Source organism: Salarias fasciatus, chromosome 6 (assembly GCF_902148845.1).
Source record: "Salarias fasciatus chromosome 6, fSalaFa1.1, whole genome shotgun sequence".
Taxonomy (NCBI): domain Eukaryota; kingdom Metazoa; phylum Chordata; class Actinopteri; order Blenniiformes; family Blenniidae; genus Salarias; species Salarias fasciatus.
This window is the reverse complement of record NC_043750.1, coordinates 23,735,558-23,750,807: the sequence shown is the minus strand read 5'-3', so window position 1 is coordinate 23,750,807 and position 15,250 is coordinate 23,735,558. Positions and strand designations below refer to the sequence as shown.

Sequence of the window (15,250 nt, the reverse complement as noted above, 5' to 3'; positions counted from 1 at the left end):
ATCTGTGTTGTATTCATTTTTGGAGCTTCTGAGATTTAAATATCAACTTCCATCTCTCACAGCTGTCACAGATATCCTTCAAATGCCTCTCGGAGGAGCAGATTCTTGCTGAGCCTGCTGGTGGGGAGCTGCAGGACTCATGAGGGGTCACGGGGTCACCAGAGCCGCAGATCTCACGACGGCATGAAAGCTGACACAGAAGTTTATGCTGATCCACCGGAGTCAGAACCAGACCGACGCTTCAAGCACAGAACGAGCCGGCGGCTCTGCCTGTGAGGCTGGAAACTCTCCACTATCTGACTCAGCTGGAAACAGGACGGGGGCGGGCCGACTGCAAACACAGGGCGACGGGTGAGAAAATGCCTCCAGTCACAAACAAAAACATGCTTGTTAATCCATCGGTGTGAATATAAGCACCTGTGTGTGTGTGTTTGCGTCTCTTAGTATTGGGTGACCAGTTCATTGAAAACCCATTATGAGCTGGGATCAGTTTTAGCGACCCATGACCCTGAACTGGACAAAGCCATGAAGAAGACGGATGGACTAAGTCCTCATTCAACACGCGAACGTCAGAGGAAATAAACAGAAACAGAATTCTGGAGTATTTTTTAGGAATAATTTATTGCCAGTAGGAAAGCGTGAGCTTGTGGCAGTATTCAATAAAAACCTTAACAAGACCATAGCATTGCTCAGACACACACAGACACCTGAAAAAGTCACGTGTCCATGGATAACTCTGCACTATAAATATATTGGGTCCCATTTTCTTGGTGGAAAAATAAAGAGGTTCCAAAGTCAAAATGTACAAACAAACGAAGAAATAAAAAAAGAAGAAGAAAAAAAAACACAATAATATGCAGTCGTTCATTGAAGACCCTTTTTGAAATGAGCAAGAGACGATAAACTTTACGAGTACACTGTGATCAGAAAAGCCACGCTCTTCTCTTCTCTCATTTTTTAAGTGTTTCTTTTTTTTTCAGTGAATGTAAGCACAGTAAGGCTGATAATGTCACACCATTTAACTTTTTTTTTCTGTCGAAAATAAAAGCATAGAATATCTACAAAACCTAGTAAACTTTGAAATCAAAACTGTACATTGAAATTTACACTGAACATGAGGACTTGTATAAAAACAGTTTGCTTGGTTTCTAAAAACAAAAGGATATTGTTACGATATAATCTTCTATTGTATTTTCTCATGATTTTTTTTCTCTTTTCATTTAATCCTGTTGCACACTGAAATGTTGATGCTTCACACAGTCCGTTTCCTGTGTGTGATGACAGTCACGTAAAGCGATGGCGCCGTCGACTCAGAGGGGCAGGAGTCGGACCGAGGAGACGCGAAGAGGACGCCCAGTTGCTCCTGCGGCTTCTCCGGGCCGTCTCGACCAGTCTCAACAACCCCCTGTGTGTTTGCACATCTTTTTTATTTTGTGTGTGTGTGTGTGTGTGTGTGTGTGTGTGTGTCTGTGTGTGTGTGTGTGTGTGTCTGTGTGTGTGTTTGGTGAGGGCGATGGCGGACGATGGGTAAGGTGTAGCTGTAGGTTCAGGCACTTTTGTTTGGATCCAGTGTCAGACTTCAGTGTGCTGTTGGGAGTCCAGCGCCGGGATGGCCAGCCGCTCAAAGTGGCCCTCGTCGCCGCTCTCGTAGTCGCTGATCATGACCTCGGACTCCTCGCAGCACGCCGACATGTCCGAGCACGAGGCTGTGGACGTGTACAGAGACATGGACATGTTGTCCAGGGCCGAGGAATCAAAGTCCCGGCTGCACCCGAGAGGGAAGGCGCCTCTGTAGCCGCCCGCGCCCATGGTGGACGCCGGGGTGACGGTGGCGGAGGTGGAACTGGCACCCGGCCCCTCCGCGTCGCCGCCGTCGCTCGGGTAGGAGTGCTGCGGCAGATACTGGTTAAGGCTGTAGAGCTGGGGCAGGGCCGGGCGCTGCCGGACGCCGCCCGGACCGGCGGCGGGCGGGTCCAAGTCTCTGCCGAGGGGCCGCAGCGTGTCGCCGTACTCCGGCAGGGGCGGCGGCGGCAGGTCGTCGTTGGCGGGGAAGTCCTCAGGCGGCGGCGGGAAGTCGCTCTCTATGTCAAAGCCGCCAGGGTAGTAATCGGTGTCGATGGCGCTCGGGTCGCTGTACAGAGGAGCGGGCGACTCCACAACCTCATACTGAGGAAACTCCTGGATTCCAGGAAGTTGAACACTCGGCATCCAATCAGATGTGTCCCAGTGATATCCTGCAGGGGGGGGGGAAGGACGACAAACGCAGGTCAGCGCCGTGAGGCGGAGCTCCTTCGCTCACATTCACCGAATATCAGCGTGTTAATGTTAAAAACCCACACCATGCAGGGGGAACACAGGTCAGAGCGACACCAACACGACAAGGCTGCACACTCAACCTCACAGCGCTCTGTCGGCAGATTCCTCACACACTGCACACGCCGCTCACAAACCAGAAAAAAAACAACACATATATTCCATCTTCATGCCTCAGTTCGGCAGACGCTTGGCTCTTTTGATGTTTTTGTTCTTGAAATGTATTTTCAGGGACGTCATCCATTCTTAACAAGCAAACACACTCTGTGAGTTGGTTATCAGCGGCGTTTTGAAGCTCGCTACAGCTCCATCCGACCCAATGATAACATCAATATTTCTCTTCTCAGAAAATCCACATGGATTTTTTTGCACATCTTGTCTGGAGTTGTGTTAATAATTGATCGTTCTGTGACAAACTGGAGTTCCTTCAGCGTGTTCTTATGTTCCCAAATTTCTCCTTTTGTTGAAAGTATATCTATGACAATAATTTATTAATGTGATGAAAGAATAAAATGTTCATTCACTGATAATAAATCTAAATTTTGCGACTGAGTGGTCGTGATTGTTTAAAACAGTCATGTAGCAGCAACTCCATGACTTTAAGCTACAAATCCAAAGTGCATTTTCAGCTGCAGTTCAAAATCTTCTGTGCGGAAAAAACTGTAAATGAAGCTTAAGACTGAAAACTTCAAATGCAGCTTGTTTGCATGTTAATAATTCCTTCTGTTTCTATCATGATGTAACGGAAAACTCGCACAAATACACACAGAAACACACACAAAAACATGATAGACCAGGAATATGTTCAGTTAGTCACTGAGCAACAACTTTTGTCATATTACACAATGTGCTCACAGAACCAAAACCATGCAATAAAGATATTTTTGGGAAAATAACATAAAACACACACAAAAGCTAATGAAATTTGTGTCTGGTAGAATGAGTGAATACTTATTGCCAAAAAGCATAATACTAATAAAATATTGTCTAACAAACACAAATTTCCTTCCTTTTCCTGTGCAGTTTGATATATTATGCAGTTGCCTCTGCTGGGTGCAGGAACACACCAGCTCTGGAGGTTTGGACTCGGGGGTTTTTCGGGTTAGTGGTTACAGCAGTGTTTCTCAGCCCTGGCGCTCCAGGAGGCGTCCTCCTGCTCCAGCACACCTGATCGTCATGGCAGATCGCCTTCAAGCTCCAGAGAAGCCTTGGAAGCGACCGGTCAGGTGTGCCGGAACAATCCGGGCCACCCGCTGGCCGGAGGACGAGTCCCCGGCGCCGGGGCCGAGGCCCACTGAGGGCGGGGTCAGGGTGGGAACAACAGGCACACAAAGATGAATAAGGAAACGTCACCTCTTGGGTTCTTGAGATCATGAGCCAAAAAAGACTCTTATAAGATGCAAGAAAGGAAGGGAGAGAAAGAGAAAGTCATTAAAACCTGCCTGGAAGGAACAATCGGTCCAGAACATGAATGAAGATGAGGGCAGCGGCGTGGTGAAGGGCAAATAATGACGACAAGACGGGCAGGTGAATGAACTCACGACAGGATTGCCATTTTCTTAAACAGACTTGTTGACGTGTGTAATCAAAAAGTTGGGAGGGATCAATAACGAGACCAGAAGGCAACACTGAGGCAGCCTGGTTAATTCTGTATTTGCATATCTTTTTAATTAGCAGCTGGATGTGAGGAGGGGAAGACGTCGGGGTTGGATGAGGCTTGTCAGTGTAAGATAATGGCAGCTGCTTCTAAAAAAAAACCTACACATCAACGACAGCGAGGACGAGCACGGGCAGATGGAAGCTGGAAGAGGTACCTTCTCCTTCCACCGTGTCAACAACACAGTTGACAAGGTGGATTACTGTCACTATGGAGGCTTGTGAGAGGCAGGGGAGGAGGGGGGGGAGAGACCGAGCATTAGAGAAAATGCCTTTAATACTAGAAATAAAAAAAATAATAACACATGAAACACATGGTGGTGGGAGTGATGCCGACACAAGCAACACGACCACAGACGTCGTCCTCGTTGCGAGACACCCTTTTCTGTATTGAAACGTCTGTGGGGGGGGCGTTTAATGGCAGGGCACAAGACAATGACGGGAGGCAACATGGCGTCGGCTGTGTTTTTCTGTGTGGGCGGACTGAGGAGTGGGAGGGAAGGTGGGTTTGTTTGTGCCAGATAACACAGACGACAACAACATACTGAATGCTAGCGGGTGCCATTGACGGTACAGATGGAAGAATCGGTGAAATTCCCCAGAGATGCGAGACGCAACTCCCACCCAGAGAGGGGCGAGCGCCGTGACGTTTGGAAAGAGAGGACGGTGGAGGGGGACACAAATTTACCTGTCCGGAGCAAAATCTAATTCAAATCAGGGTGGAGCGTCAATTTCAGAGGTAAAGATGAAGGTTTGATGACTTATGAGCAGAACAGTCCCAGTGATCATGGAGGGTAATTCAGTGTGATATGGAGGCAAAATAAACATTAAAAAAAAAAAAAAAAAATGCATGTATACCCTTGAGATATTCTCCTTGATGTTTGCTTTAAACATCCGTTCGTATCTACATCTTTTTTGGGGGGTGGTGATGAAAAACAGAGAGAAAAAGAAAAAGGAGAAGAAAAGGCATGCTGGTAAATAAACAAAAGTAAAAAAAAGAACGTCAAAGTGAACAAACTGATAAGTCATCAAACTCCTTCTGAAGGTTAAATTAAGAAAACAGAAACAAAACAGAGTCGGGATGTTTGGTGATAAAATAATCCCTGGAGAATCACACAGCGCTGCGATTGCTTCCGTCTGCACCGGCAGTGATGGAGGACTTACAGGCCGGACCCCCCATATTTAAAACCGAGTTCTGGATCTGTGGACTGATTTGATCCATATGGGAGCTGAGGCCCCGCAGCAGAAAGAGAGAGAGAAGAAGACATGACCCCTGAGCCACTGGTGGGCCGCCCGCTCCGAGCATGCAGAGAAGAAGTGTTAGCATTTCAGATCGAAAAGGCAGAGGAGACACTGGCAAAAAAAAACCCTGCAGGCTGATCGCAAGAAACAATTCAGGATAGCTGTTCACAAACATCAGAAAATGACATCTCATTGTTAGCTGTCTCGTTAGCTCAATACAGGTGTTTTCAAAGTCTGGGAGGATCCTGTGAAATAGTAAGTCTTCATGTGTTCCACAAAAACTTTTATTGTGCAATTATTATCAAGATATCTCAGAAAAATGTAAAATGATACTGGAAAGGCGCCTGACCCTGCCTCACACTTTGAAAAACCACACTTTTTGTTTGTTTATTTTTCCGAGTGCCAAAAAAGCAGCAGGTTTAACCTGAGAGCGTACCGTTGTCGTCGCAGGACTCGGACTGGAAGGAGCTGAGGGACTGGACCTCAGACATGCTGCCTCTGGTGTTGTACGGATGACAGGCGCTCTCCTCCACCGGCTTCTTGGTCAGGCACGAGTCCAAATCCACCACTTTCGCTACAGGAGGAAGCGCAGCAGCATTTTAGTGCGCTGAGTCAGAAATTCATTGACTAAATGATGCAGGCCACACCGAGCCAAATCTAGTTTTAAACACATTAAGTTCCCAGGTCAATTTCTCACGAGGCGTGAACGAGATACTTGCCAATAAAGTGTCCAGATTGCATTTAAAATAGTCAAACTGGTGTTTAGCTAAAGGTTGTTCCACTGCTGGGAGAGGTAAATGCCTTCACACATCAAAACCTGCCGGCAGTTTCACAGGGATTACGTTGCCTGAAAATAACTTTTAAGAGCAGATTTTAGTAACACTCGCCTGTAATGTCCCACAAACAAATTTCCTGGAAGGATCAACGTCATTTCGGACAAATTACAGAGACGGCAGCAAAGTTTCGGTTCATATCCAAGCCTCAGCAGACTTGTGTAAAATATATAGTGCAGTAATGAAAAGGTATTTTACTGCCATTTTTATGAAAATGGGGAAAGACGTGTCACCGTGACCTTAGATTATGGGTGAAAGTTAACCAAATGAGAGCTGAGAAACAGACATCCTGAAAACATGCCTCGAGCACAGAAGGTCAAATCTATCCATCTGGATTTTCATTTTTTTTTTTTTTTTTAACTTTCTGTGATGACAACTGCCCACAAGGAAGCATTTGGTGTAAAGTAAATAATCAGTCACTCCGCTGACCTTTGGATTCTCCACACTGAGTGCTGAATTTGCTGAACCTCACGTTCGTTCTTGTTGCTGACGATTGGGCTCGTACTTCTTCGGACTAAAACAACTTTAAAATTGCTGTCATTTAAAGGTTTCATGCTAACTTTTTACTGGTTTACCAACTGAGATCAAAAGACGCTTGATGAGGTCCCTTAAGTAAAATGACTTTGACACTCCTGGTTTAGATGTATTCTGGTTGAGTCTGGTGTGTGTGTGTGTGTGTGTGTGTGTGTGTGTGTGTGTGTGTGTGTGGGTGTGTGTGTGTGTGTGTGTGTGTGTGTGTGTGTGTGTGTGTGTGCGTGCGCCCAATGAGCCATATTCCCACAGTAAAACTGCATCTGCTCGTTAAACGGAGTCATTATCTACCGTGAAGGAGACGGGAAAAGCTGTTTCTGGGCGCAGACTCACCGTCGTAGTCGTAGTCCCAGTTGGGCTTCTGGATGGAGTCGCTGTCTGAGACGGAGTTGGAGGGCGGCGGCGGCGGCAGGTTGGGCGCCACGCTGCACACGGCCACCGTCTTGCGGTGCCCGTGCACGGAGTCCGGGTTGAAGGTGCTGAACTCGGGGTGCTCCGGGATGGCCGAGCCCTCAAAGGAGTTCCTGTCCAGGTTGTTCCTGGAGTCGCTGGGAATGCTGGGAGTGTAGGAGATGGGGCGGACGGGCACCTGGGGCGGGATGTCCGAGTAGATGTTCTTGTTGAGCTTGGCGTCGAAGTAAGGCCTCTGCAGGAAGGAGTGAGGCACGTTGGAGCCGCCCGGACGCTTGTCGTCGTCGTCGCTCTTGGACCGGCCGCGGCACGCCTTCTTGCGGATGATGATGAAGAGGAGGACCAGTATGAAGATGCTGGACACGAAGACCACGATCCCGATCACCTCCTCCATGCCGATGTTCCAGGCAGTGGAGACCAGTTCGTTGCGGACTTCGGCGTGGAGTTCGCACAGCTGACCGTTGAAGCCCAGCGAGCAGTTGCACTTGTAGGAGCCGTAGGTGTTCTGGCACTGGCCGCCGTTGGCGCACGGGTTCTTGATGCACTCGTCAACGTCAGTCAGACACCTGAACCCAGTGAGGAAAGTTTGAAGAGAAAGAGAAATTTGGTCTCATGGAAATCAGATCCTTGCCACTTTCTGAATACGTATTGACAGAAACATCTGACTGACATACCGGTCTCCCTGGAATCCTGGTTCACACTCACACACCGGACCGTCCAGGCTATCGATACACTTGCCACTGTTTTTACAGGGGTTGTCCCTACAATAAGGTCCCAGCTGGCACCTAGAGACAAAATACACTGGATAAAACCTCAGGAAGTGCATGAATACTTCATTTCGGAACCTTGTCCACAGGAAGTCGAGGTTTTACACTACAAACCGGCATAAAACTACATCATAAGTGTTATCTCTCATCATAATGGAGGAATGACCATAAAGCACAGTGGTACCTCTGTCCTGAGTACTGCCCTCTGCACTGGCAGTAGAAGTCATCGGCACGAGGCACGCAGGTGCCGCCGTACAGGCAGGGGTTGGACGCACAGGGGCTTATTGCGATCTCACAGTGCGTGCCCATGAAGGAGGCGGGACACTTGCAGAAGTAGCCTGTGGGACGCAGAAAGAGGGAGAATGACGCCGAGCATTTTGAAACCGAAATGAAATCTGATCCGAGTGCGACGTCTCGTACCTCCGTTGGGCAGCGACGTGCAGCTCCCTCCGTTGGTGCACGGGTTGCTGGAGCAGCTCTCGGCGGGAGCGAGCGCGCAGCCCGGGGACACGTCCACGATGTCCTCCAGCACGGCGTGGGCCCGGCGCGCCCTGGTGTTGAGAGGCAGCTCCTGGCCGTTGAGCGCGATGGCCTCCATGCAGCCGCGCAGGCCGCTGGTGGTGGGCAGGCTGCGGCCGTGGCGGGCCGAGGCGTGCTGCCGGGCGTGACCGCCGAAGTAGATGCTGTTGTCGAGGTTGAGGGTGCGCAGCGTGCCCGGCGCCGTGCCCGAGGCGGCGTGCACCCGGTCCAGCACCAGCTTGGCGTAGTTTCCGTCCACCTCCAGCAGGACGGAGTGCCACTCGCCGTCGTTGACCTGAGCGCTGTGGACCGACACCAGCCCCGAGCCGCTGCCGCAGTCGAACTTGTACTGCAGGCGGCCGTTCACAATCTGATGGAAAGACACAGAAGGGAAGAAACTCAGATGAAATTTGCTTTTTGTCAACCTATTTTCAACAAGTACTCCAACTTGGGCTGAACAGCTGGTTAGTGGATCGCAGGGCGGCGCTGATTCGTGATTGAAGAACGAACAGCCGTCGTTTTGTTCTGCTTTGAACACCGTGAGACAAAACCAGAGAGAGATGTGTGGCGGCCCTTTGTGCACGGCTGCTTTTTTCAAATGCAGAAAAGCAAACTTTCATTGTGTTTTGCCTGTTTGTTTAAATAACAAGGAGCTGGGAGTCAGTGAATCATTACAAAGCACCGTGTTTTTAAAGAAAACCACTCTCCGTCTCTGAAAGCACGACTTTTTTGAAACTCACAGTACTGAGAATGTTATCAAAACTTTTGGAGAATGCAGAAACAATGCTGTTTCCAGTCCAGGATCGTGCAAACAGATCTTTAAACACCAGGTCTGTTCCCACTTGCGCCTCATATGTCTTCAAAATATATAAAGTAAAAAAAAAGCCAGCTTTTTAAAGGAGGAATCAGGAGCGCTTTATGATCAGAAAAAAACTCAGGGCAACTCTTCAAATCTTTAAAAATTCTGGATTTAGACTTTTTTGTACATGACTTGTTAGTGAAATAGCACCAGAGTTGACAGCATAGATTCACACAAATGAAAGCTAAATGTGAAGTCGGTGTGGAGGTGATTATCTCCGCTGATCATGGCATGACAAGCCTCCATCCATTTGAAAAACTTAGTGGGATACAAAAACCGGATCTCACGGTATTTCACAATACCAGACACACAAACTGTAGATATTGAAAGCTGTGCAAGGCAGCCTGATAAACAAAATCTGTCTTGTACCCAGCTGGGCTTTTCAATTCCAGTCTGGCTTTTCAGACGGCTCCGCCAGACAGACGAGAAAAGGAATGTGTGGAAAACTGCTGTCTGCTGCCCTCCCACTACTAAAATAGCTCCTGTGTGTGTGTGTGTTTTTCGACCCACCACCACATTCCCATCGGCCCTCATGTGAAAGGAGTTTTAAAGTGACTCTTTTGAACCCTGCAGCACAGTTGCTTGGTACACACCACCAGCTGGTCTCTGGGGACTGCGGGTCAGATCCACGCTAAGCTCTTCTCATTCGGAAAAGCTGGGCAGTAATGCGGAGCTTAGGAATGCAAAAGGACTCAGAGGAAGTGTTTTTATGCCAATTCGGATTGAACTGTTTCCACAAACACACCTCCAGGATGCTGTAGTCGGTCCCTTTGGCGTACATGACGGTGGCGTGGCTGGAGAAGGTCCTGAGTCTCAGAGAGAGCTTCATCAGCTCTTTGTTCTCGTTCTCCATCAGGTGGTACTTCACATAGCCGCTTCCGCTGAACGTCAGGGACTGGCCGTCTGAAGAGGAGCAGCGCACAGAATCAGACACGGACCACTGGCTTCTGAGCAAGCCAGGGTCAGGGAAAGCGACCGATCGAACGACTCAAGGTCACAAAGGGTCTTACCGGAACATTTTCCCTTCTTGCCTTCAGGACACACGCAGCTGTAGACAGAATCCCGAGGATCCGCCACGCAGTCCATGCCCTCCGGACAGGGACTGCTCTCACACAGGTTGTTCAGCACAGGACACCTGCCTCCTAAATACCAAGATAATTCCATCCACTGAGCAATCGTCTCACAAATAAGAAGTGTGTGTGTGAAGTGCAACGGTACCTTCACACTGGCAGGTGGCGGTCCGCTGGTGCCGCGGCGTGACGAAGCTGAGGCGGGCCGTGCTGTAGCTGGACATGCTGTTCTTCACCAGGGAGACCGCCTCGTCACAGAAGTGCAGCGGGCAGTCCAGGCCGGCGCACAGCTTCTGCACCACGCGCACGATGCGGACGCCCGTCATCTCCTCGATCACGGCGGCGGAGGAGTTCAGCTTCCGGAAGACGACCTGGGGGGAAATCCAGACGTGAATGCCGAGCGACTCCATTAAAGGGGGATTAGCGCTGAAAACGACGACTCCGCTAATCCACAGCAAATTAATCAAGTGTTTTGATAAATGGCGAATTCTTCGAGGCATTTAAAGGGTAAAGCTGGAGGAAAATAGGAAACTAATCAATTAGCTGAATCAACTGGAGACAATTTTTGGTACTCCAGGCTCTTCATGCCGAATGTTTCTGCTCTATATGTCTAGAAAGGAGATAAATAGTGTTTGATGGGTGTATTTTATTCAATTTGAGCAGTATCTGATATTTTTAATCATAACTGACATTTTGAATCAATTTAATAGGAACAATCTGTGATTGAAGGAGCCTTTTTCATTCACTTTTGAGGCCGTACCTCCTGTGACTGATAGGGGCTGCCCGATCTCTCCAGAGTCAGCAGGACATCCAGGTCTCCGTGCTCTGACGGCTGCAGGCTGACCAGCTGCACCTCGCTCCTCCTCACACCCGCGATGTTCCTCAGCGCCCGCTGGAAGTTGCGCCAGTAGTCCCCGACGAACTCCTCGGGGGCGATGTTGGCGAAGCGCACGGCGATGGAGTTGTCCAGCGCCTGGCGGGCCACCTGTCGCACGTGCACGGTGACGTCAGCGGGCGTGGTGAAGCGCCCGTCCGTCACGGTCACGTTCAGAGGGTAGTGGCCCACGTCCAGCGGCCGCAGGGCGATCACTTTTCCGTCGGAGGCCGAGACCGAAAACAAGGCGGCGATGTCGTCCGAGGAGGAGGAGGACGGGGCGAGGCTGTAGGTCAGGGTGTCGTAGACGTCTTGGTCGGTGGCGTGGATCTTTCCCAGCACGCCTCCGGGGTATTCGTCGCCAGCCGTGGACACAAAGATGTCAAGGGGAAGGACAGCCGGAGGGTAAACGCTCTCCTCGATCACGCGCACGCTGATGAAGGCGGTGGAGAAGAGCTGAGGCTTGCCGCTGTCCGACACCTGAGAACGAGGGAAGGAAACACAACTTTAATCTCATTACCTCTTTCCCAACAGCAGAGGGCAATCAAGCTCTGGCACTGTTCGTGTCCCGCTCTGACGGAGCAGCCTGCTGGATGTACATTAGACATTAAAGCCAACCAAATGTTTAGAAGATATTTCAGCCACACTTTCACAGAGATGGTCATCGCTGCTGCAGGAAAACACACGATGACTCAAACGCCAGTGTGCTTCTTGTGTGTAACAAGACATCGCACTTACATTTCATATCCCATCTGCCCACACATTTTTCTCTCTCTCTCTCCTTTCCTCTTGAGGTGACACGTGATCGAGCCAAATCAAAGCAAATGTCTTATTTAAGCTGCTCCTGTGAGAAGCAGCGGCTTCTCCGTATTTTAATTCAATTTCTCAAGTGGAAATGCTTGCAAGGCTACAAGCTATTAAAAATTTGGGGGATTCAGAGAGTAGAAACGCTGAGCGGGGGCGTTGACTGGATTGGGAAAGGAGTCGGCACGGCAGAAAAGGTGCAGAAAGAAGGACAAATAGTCCAGCTCGCTCTGGCTCGACGGTTAAATCGATACGCCCCTCGATCCTGCTTTCTCATTGGCTGCGTGACTCACCTGTGCTTGAAGCAGGTAGTGTTCTTTATTTTTCCTACTCAGCGGCCCCGCCGCCACCAGAGCTCCCTGCAGGTTGATGCGGAAGGCGTCGCCCTCGTTCCCGTCCACGATGGCGAACGTGAAAGGCGGCCCGTTGTGCGAGGCGTCGCGGTCGGTCACGGTGAGCTGAAGGACGCTGGTGCCCTGCGGTCGATTCTCCTGCGGGACACGACAGAGGGGTGTGTTTCAGGAGGCGTTTCATTGAACGCCGTGAAGTTGAATCACAGGTGTGTTTAAGAGGATCTTCACTGCTGAGCCTGAACGACGACTGGCTGATATAACCTTTTACCGGCAAACAGAAAGTCTTCAATCTATTTATAAATAAGACACGGAAGCGGCGGAGCAGAGGGTTTGTCCACCAGTAAACAGGATTTTACGGCAGAAGTATAAGATTTGCACATCAAAAATCCACCGCCTTCACTTGTTCCCTGAGTTTCCCTCTCATGCCAGCAGCAGGTCCAAAAATTCGAGGGACTCTTTGAAAAAATCTCAGAGGGCTTTCAGACCTGCCGTTTTTAGGTCGACCCCATTGAATTTTTGGAACCGAATGCCGTGCTGCGGAGCGAGTGTGACCGTGACAGTCGCACTCTGGCGTGCAGCAAAACAACCGTGGCAGAATGTGGAACAACTGCCTCGCACCCTCCGCAAATCTGAACGGAAAAGCTTCGGGTATTATAGTCTTCAGAGCTTCCCTCCGCTGGTTGGCGGCCATGTAAACATGGCACCCCCCATGCTGCCAGGCTTCGTAGCCACGGAAACATGACGCTCCCACCAGGTGGTCAATATTTGAGTCAGCACAGCCACAGTAGGTGCGAATGAGACTGACGACAACCTAAATTCAAACTCAGGTCTTCCAGAGTGCACCCAGCGGAAGCCTCGCTGTGGCTGCTGTGTTTGTGAGCCGTCCTTGACCAGCAGCTTGTCCACAGCGGAGCTTCTGATGAGCAACAGTGGAGAGAGACCGTTGTTTTTTTTACTGGCAATGCTTTGTCTGTTGTTTGTCTGTCCCTGAATGGGCTTCAGATCTCTCCCTTCTGTTGACTCTTTGAAATCCCCACTCAAAACTCACTTTCATTCTCGAGTGTTTAAAAAAAAATAAAAAATGTCAACGACAGATCTTCCTGGTGGATTCGTACAGTATGTGCGCGCTCTGTGTGTTTTCTGTCCCATTTTGCTGGGATTGCGTATTGTGCTTTGATCAGCGCTCCACGGTCAGTAAAATAAAGCCAGTCAGGAGGCAGAACACTGTTTTATTGTGGAGCATTGGAGTGTGTGCCATGCATCTCTTCATATTCTCTTCCTTTTTTTTCAGCTTTATACACAGACAGAAATACGGAAAACTACTCATCTACCATCCAACCTTTAGAAATTGTTTTTTGGAGATTTTTTTTAATCTTCTGCAGGTGGATCTCTTCACCGTTGTGCATTCTCCCCACCCCTACTCTTCAGGTTTTATCAGCTTAGTATCTGACATGGTCCCACTCTTCCTCTCTCCTCCTTTACAGTCCTTTGCCTCTACCCCCTAATCTGCATTTTTATACTTAAGATGCAGAGACTGACTTCCAATTCTGTTGCCCTCCCCCTCTTCCTCCCCTCTCTTTACCTCTGTTCTCGCTCCGTCCTCCTACTTGCTTCTTGGCATTCTGGTCGCACGCTCTCCTATTATTTCTCCCTGTTAATCCCTCTCTCTGTGTCCACAGCAACCCTGGCCTGCACCTTCCTCCTCCGCTTTCGTCCTTTCCGTCGTTTTTATTCTCTTTCCAGCTCTTATCAGTCGGCAGCGCTGACCCCCCCTTCTATCCCTCTCACCTGAATGATGAGGCTGTAGTTGGCCTGGGAGAAAAGTGGCGGGTTATCATTGATGTCCGAGATGTCGATGTTGATCACGGTGCTGCTGGAGAGCGGGGGCACCCCATTGTCGGCGGCCACGACCGTCAGAGTGTACCCAGATGTCTGAGGAGAAAGAGAGAGAGAGAGAGAGAGAGAGGGGAGAGTTACCATACATAGGCGCTGCTGCTTTTGTAAGCAATAATGCAGCGGAGATCGGTAAACAAGCCTCCCTATTAGGCCTGACATGACTCCGATTGGATTCTGCACAGACTGCAATTAGTCCCTCGGTGGATTAAACTGTATGTGAACAGTCAGCGCTGCTGCTGCTCGTCTCTCTTACCCTCTCTCTGTCCAGCTGGTGGGCCACTTTAAGCTCTCCTCGGACCGGGTCGATGGTGAAGGGGCTGCCCTGGTTCCCGTCCACGATGGAGTACCGCACGTGGTCATAGGAGGGCCCGTCCAAATCCTCCGCCACCACCTTTGAGTCAATCAAAGATTAGAACGACCATCAATCAATCAGTCTTAAGACTGATAAAACGGATATAACAAAGCTCTGAAATCATATTTCCTCTTTCAGCTTTTTAAAAAGATCAATGATTTCTCAAATGAAGTTCAGTGAAGTTATATGAAATGCGTTGATGAAAATAGCTTCACATTCTCAGCGTCACACAGCCGCGAGCGCCCTAATGCTTCCTCCGTTCGACCCCCAGCATGTGCGCACAAAGAGCAACACACAGGACACGCACAGAGTCTTAAAACCACCAACTGTCACATATTGAGAGGGATCCCCGGGGAAATCAGCAGACAGTAAAGATTTACAAGTGTGAGGGAATGGCAGATATTAAAATCTAATTTTCTGATGGATAATTTTTCTCTAGGTACATTAGACACACAGATGAAATGGCCGTAAGCAGCGGTTTTTTTATGAGCGGGGGGAAAAGGGGGGCTGGGCCGCCACGGCAGATAGAAATGGATGGGAGTGAAAATTGATTCACAAAAGGTAGAGAATGCCTTATCATGGTCGGGAGCTTAATGAGTCAAGTGTCTTTTAATTAAAGTTTGAGCATGTGTGTCAGATATTGCACGGAAACAGGCGTGCAGTGAGCATGAAGAGCATCGGTCCTAATTTAGCTGCTCCACCAGATGGTGATTTGCCACAGGTGCAGATATGCGATAGTGTATTCAGTGAGTAATGGGGAGCGAGGAGGC

General features: G+C 49.4%; 1 protein-coding gene across 11 annotated transcripts in view; it reads right to left on the bottom strand.

The window, feature by feature from the left end:
* Positions 1-1,224: 1,224 nt before the first annotated feature.
* Positions 1,225-15,250, bottom strand: part of fat1a (FAT atypical cadherin 1a) — a 72,641-nt gene continuing 58,615 nt past the window's right edge. For 3 of the 11 annotated variants that reach the window (XM_030094125.1, XM_030094124.1, XM_030094126.1), the window contains 13 exons: positions 14,382-14,519; positions 14,021-14,164; positions 12,173-12,370; positions 10,962-11,555; positions 10,350-10,572; positions 10,142-10,273; positions 9,877-10,034; positions 8,174-8,642; positions 7,938-8,091; positions 7,661-7,771; positions 6,909-7,552; positions 5,648-5,785; positions 1,225-2,234 (listed from right to left, as the gene is read on the bottom strand). In XM_030094125.1, coding sequence (XP_029949985.1) covers positions 1,573-2,234; positions 5,648-5,785; positions 6,909-7,552; positions 7,661-7,771; positions 7,938-8,091; positions 8,174-8,642; positions 9,877-10,034; positions 10,142-10,273; positions 10,350-10,572; positions 10,962-11,555; positions 12,173-12,370; positions 14,021-14,164; positions 14,382-14,519 — 3,765 coding nt within the window. In that variant the 3' untranslated portion in view covers positions 1,225-1,572. Of the gene's footprint in view, positions 2,235-3,666; positions 3,703-4,075; positions 4,188-4,246; positions 4,883-4,993; positions 5,199-5,647; positions 5,786-6,908; positions 7,553-7,660; positions 7,772-7,937; positions 8,092-8,173; positions 8,643-9,876; positions 10,035-10,141; positions 10,274-10,349; positions 10,573-10,961; positions 11,556-12,172; positions 12,371-14,020; positions 14,165-14,381; positions 14,520-15,250 lie in introns of those variants that run through there. The other 8 variants (XR_003931664.1, XM_030094128.1, XR_003931666.1 and 5 more) reach the window with 8 other exon arrangements.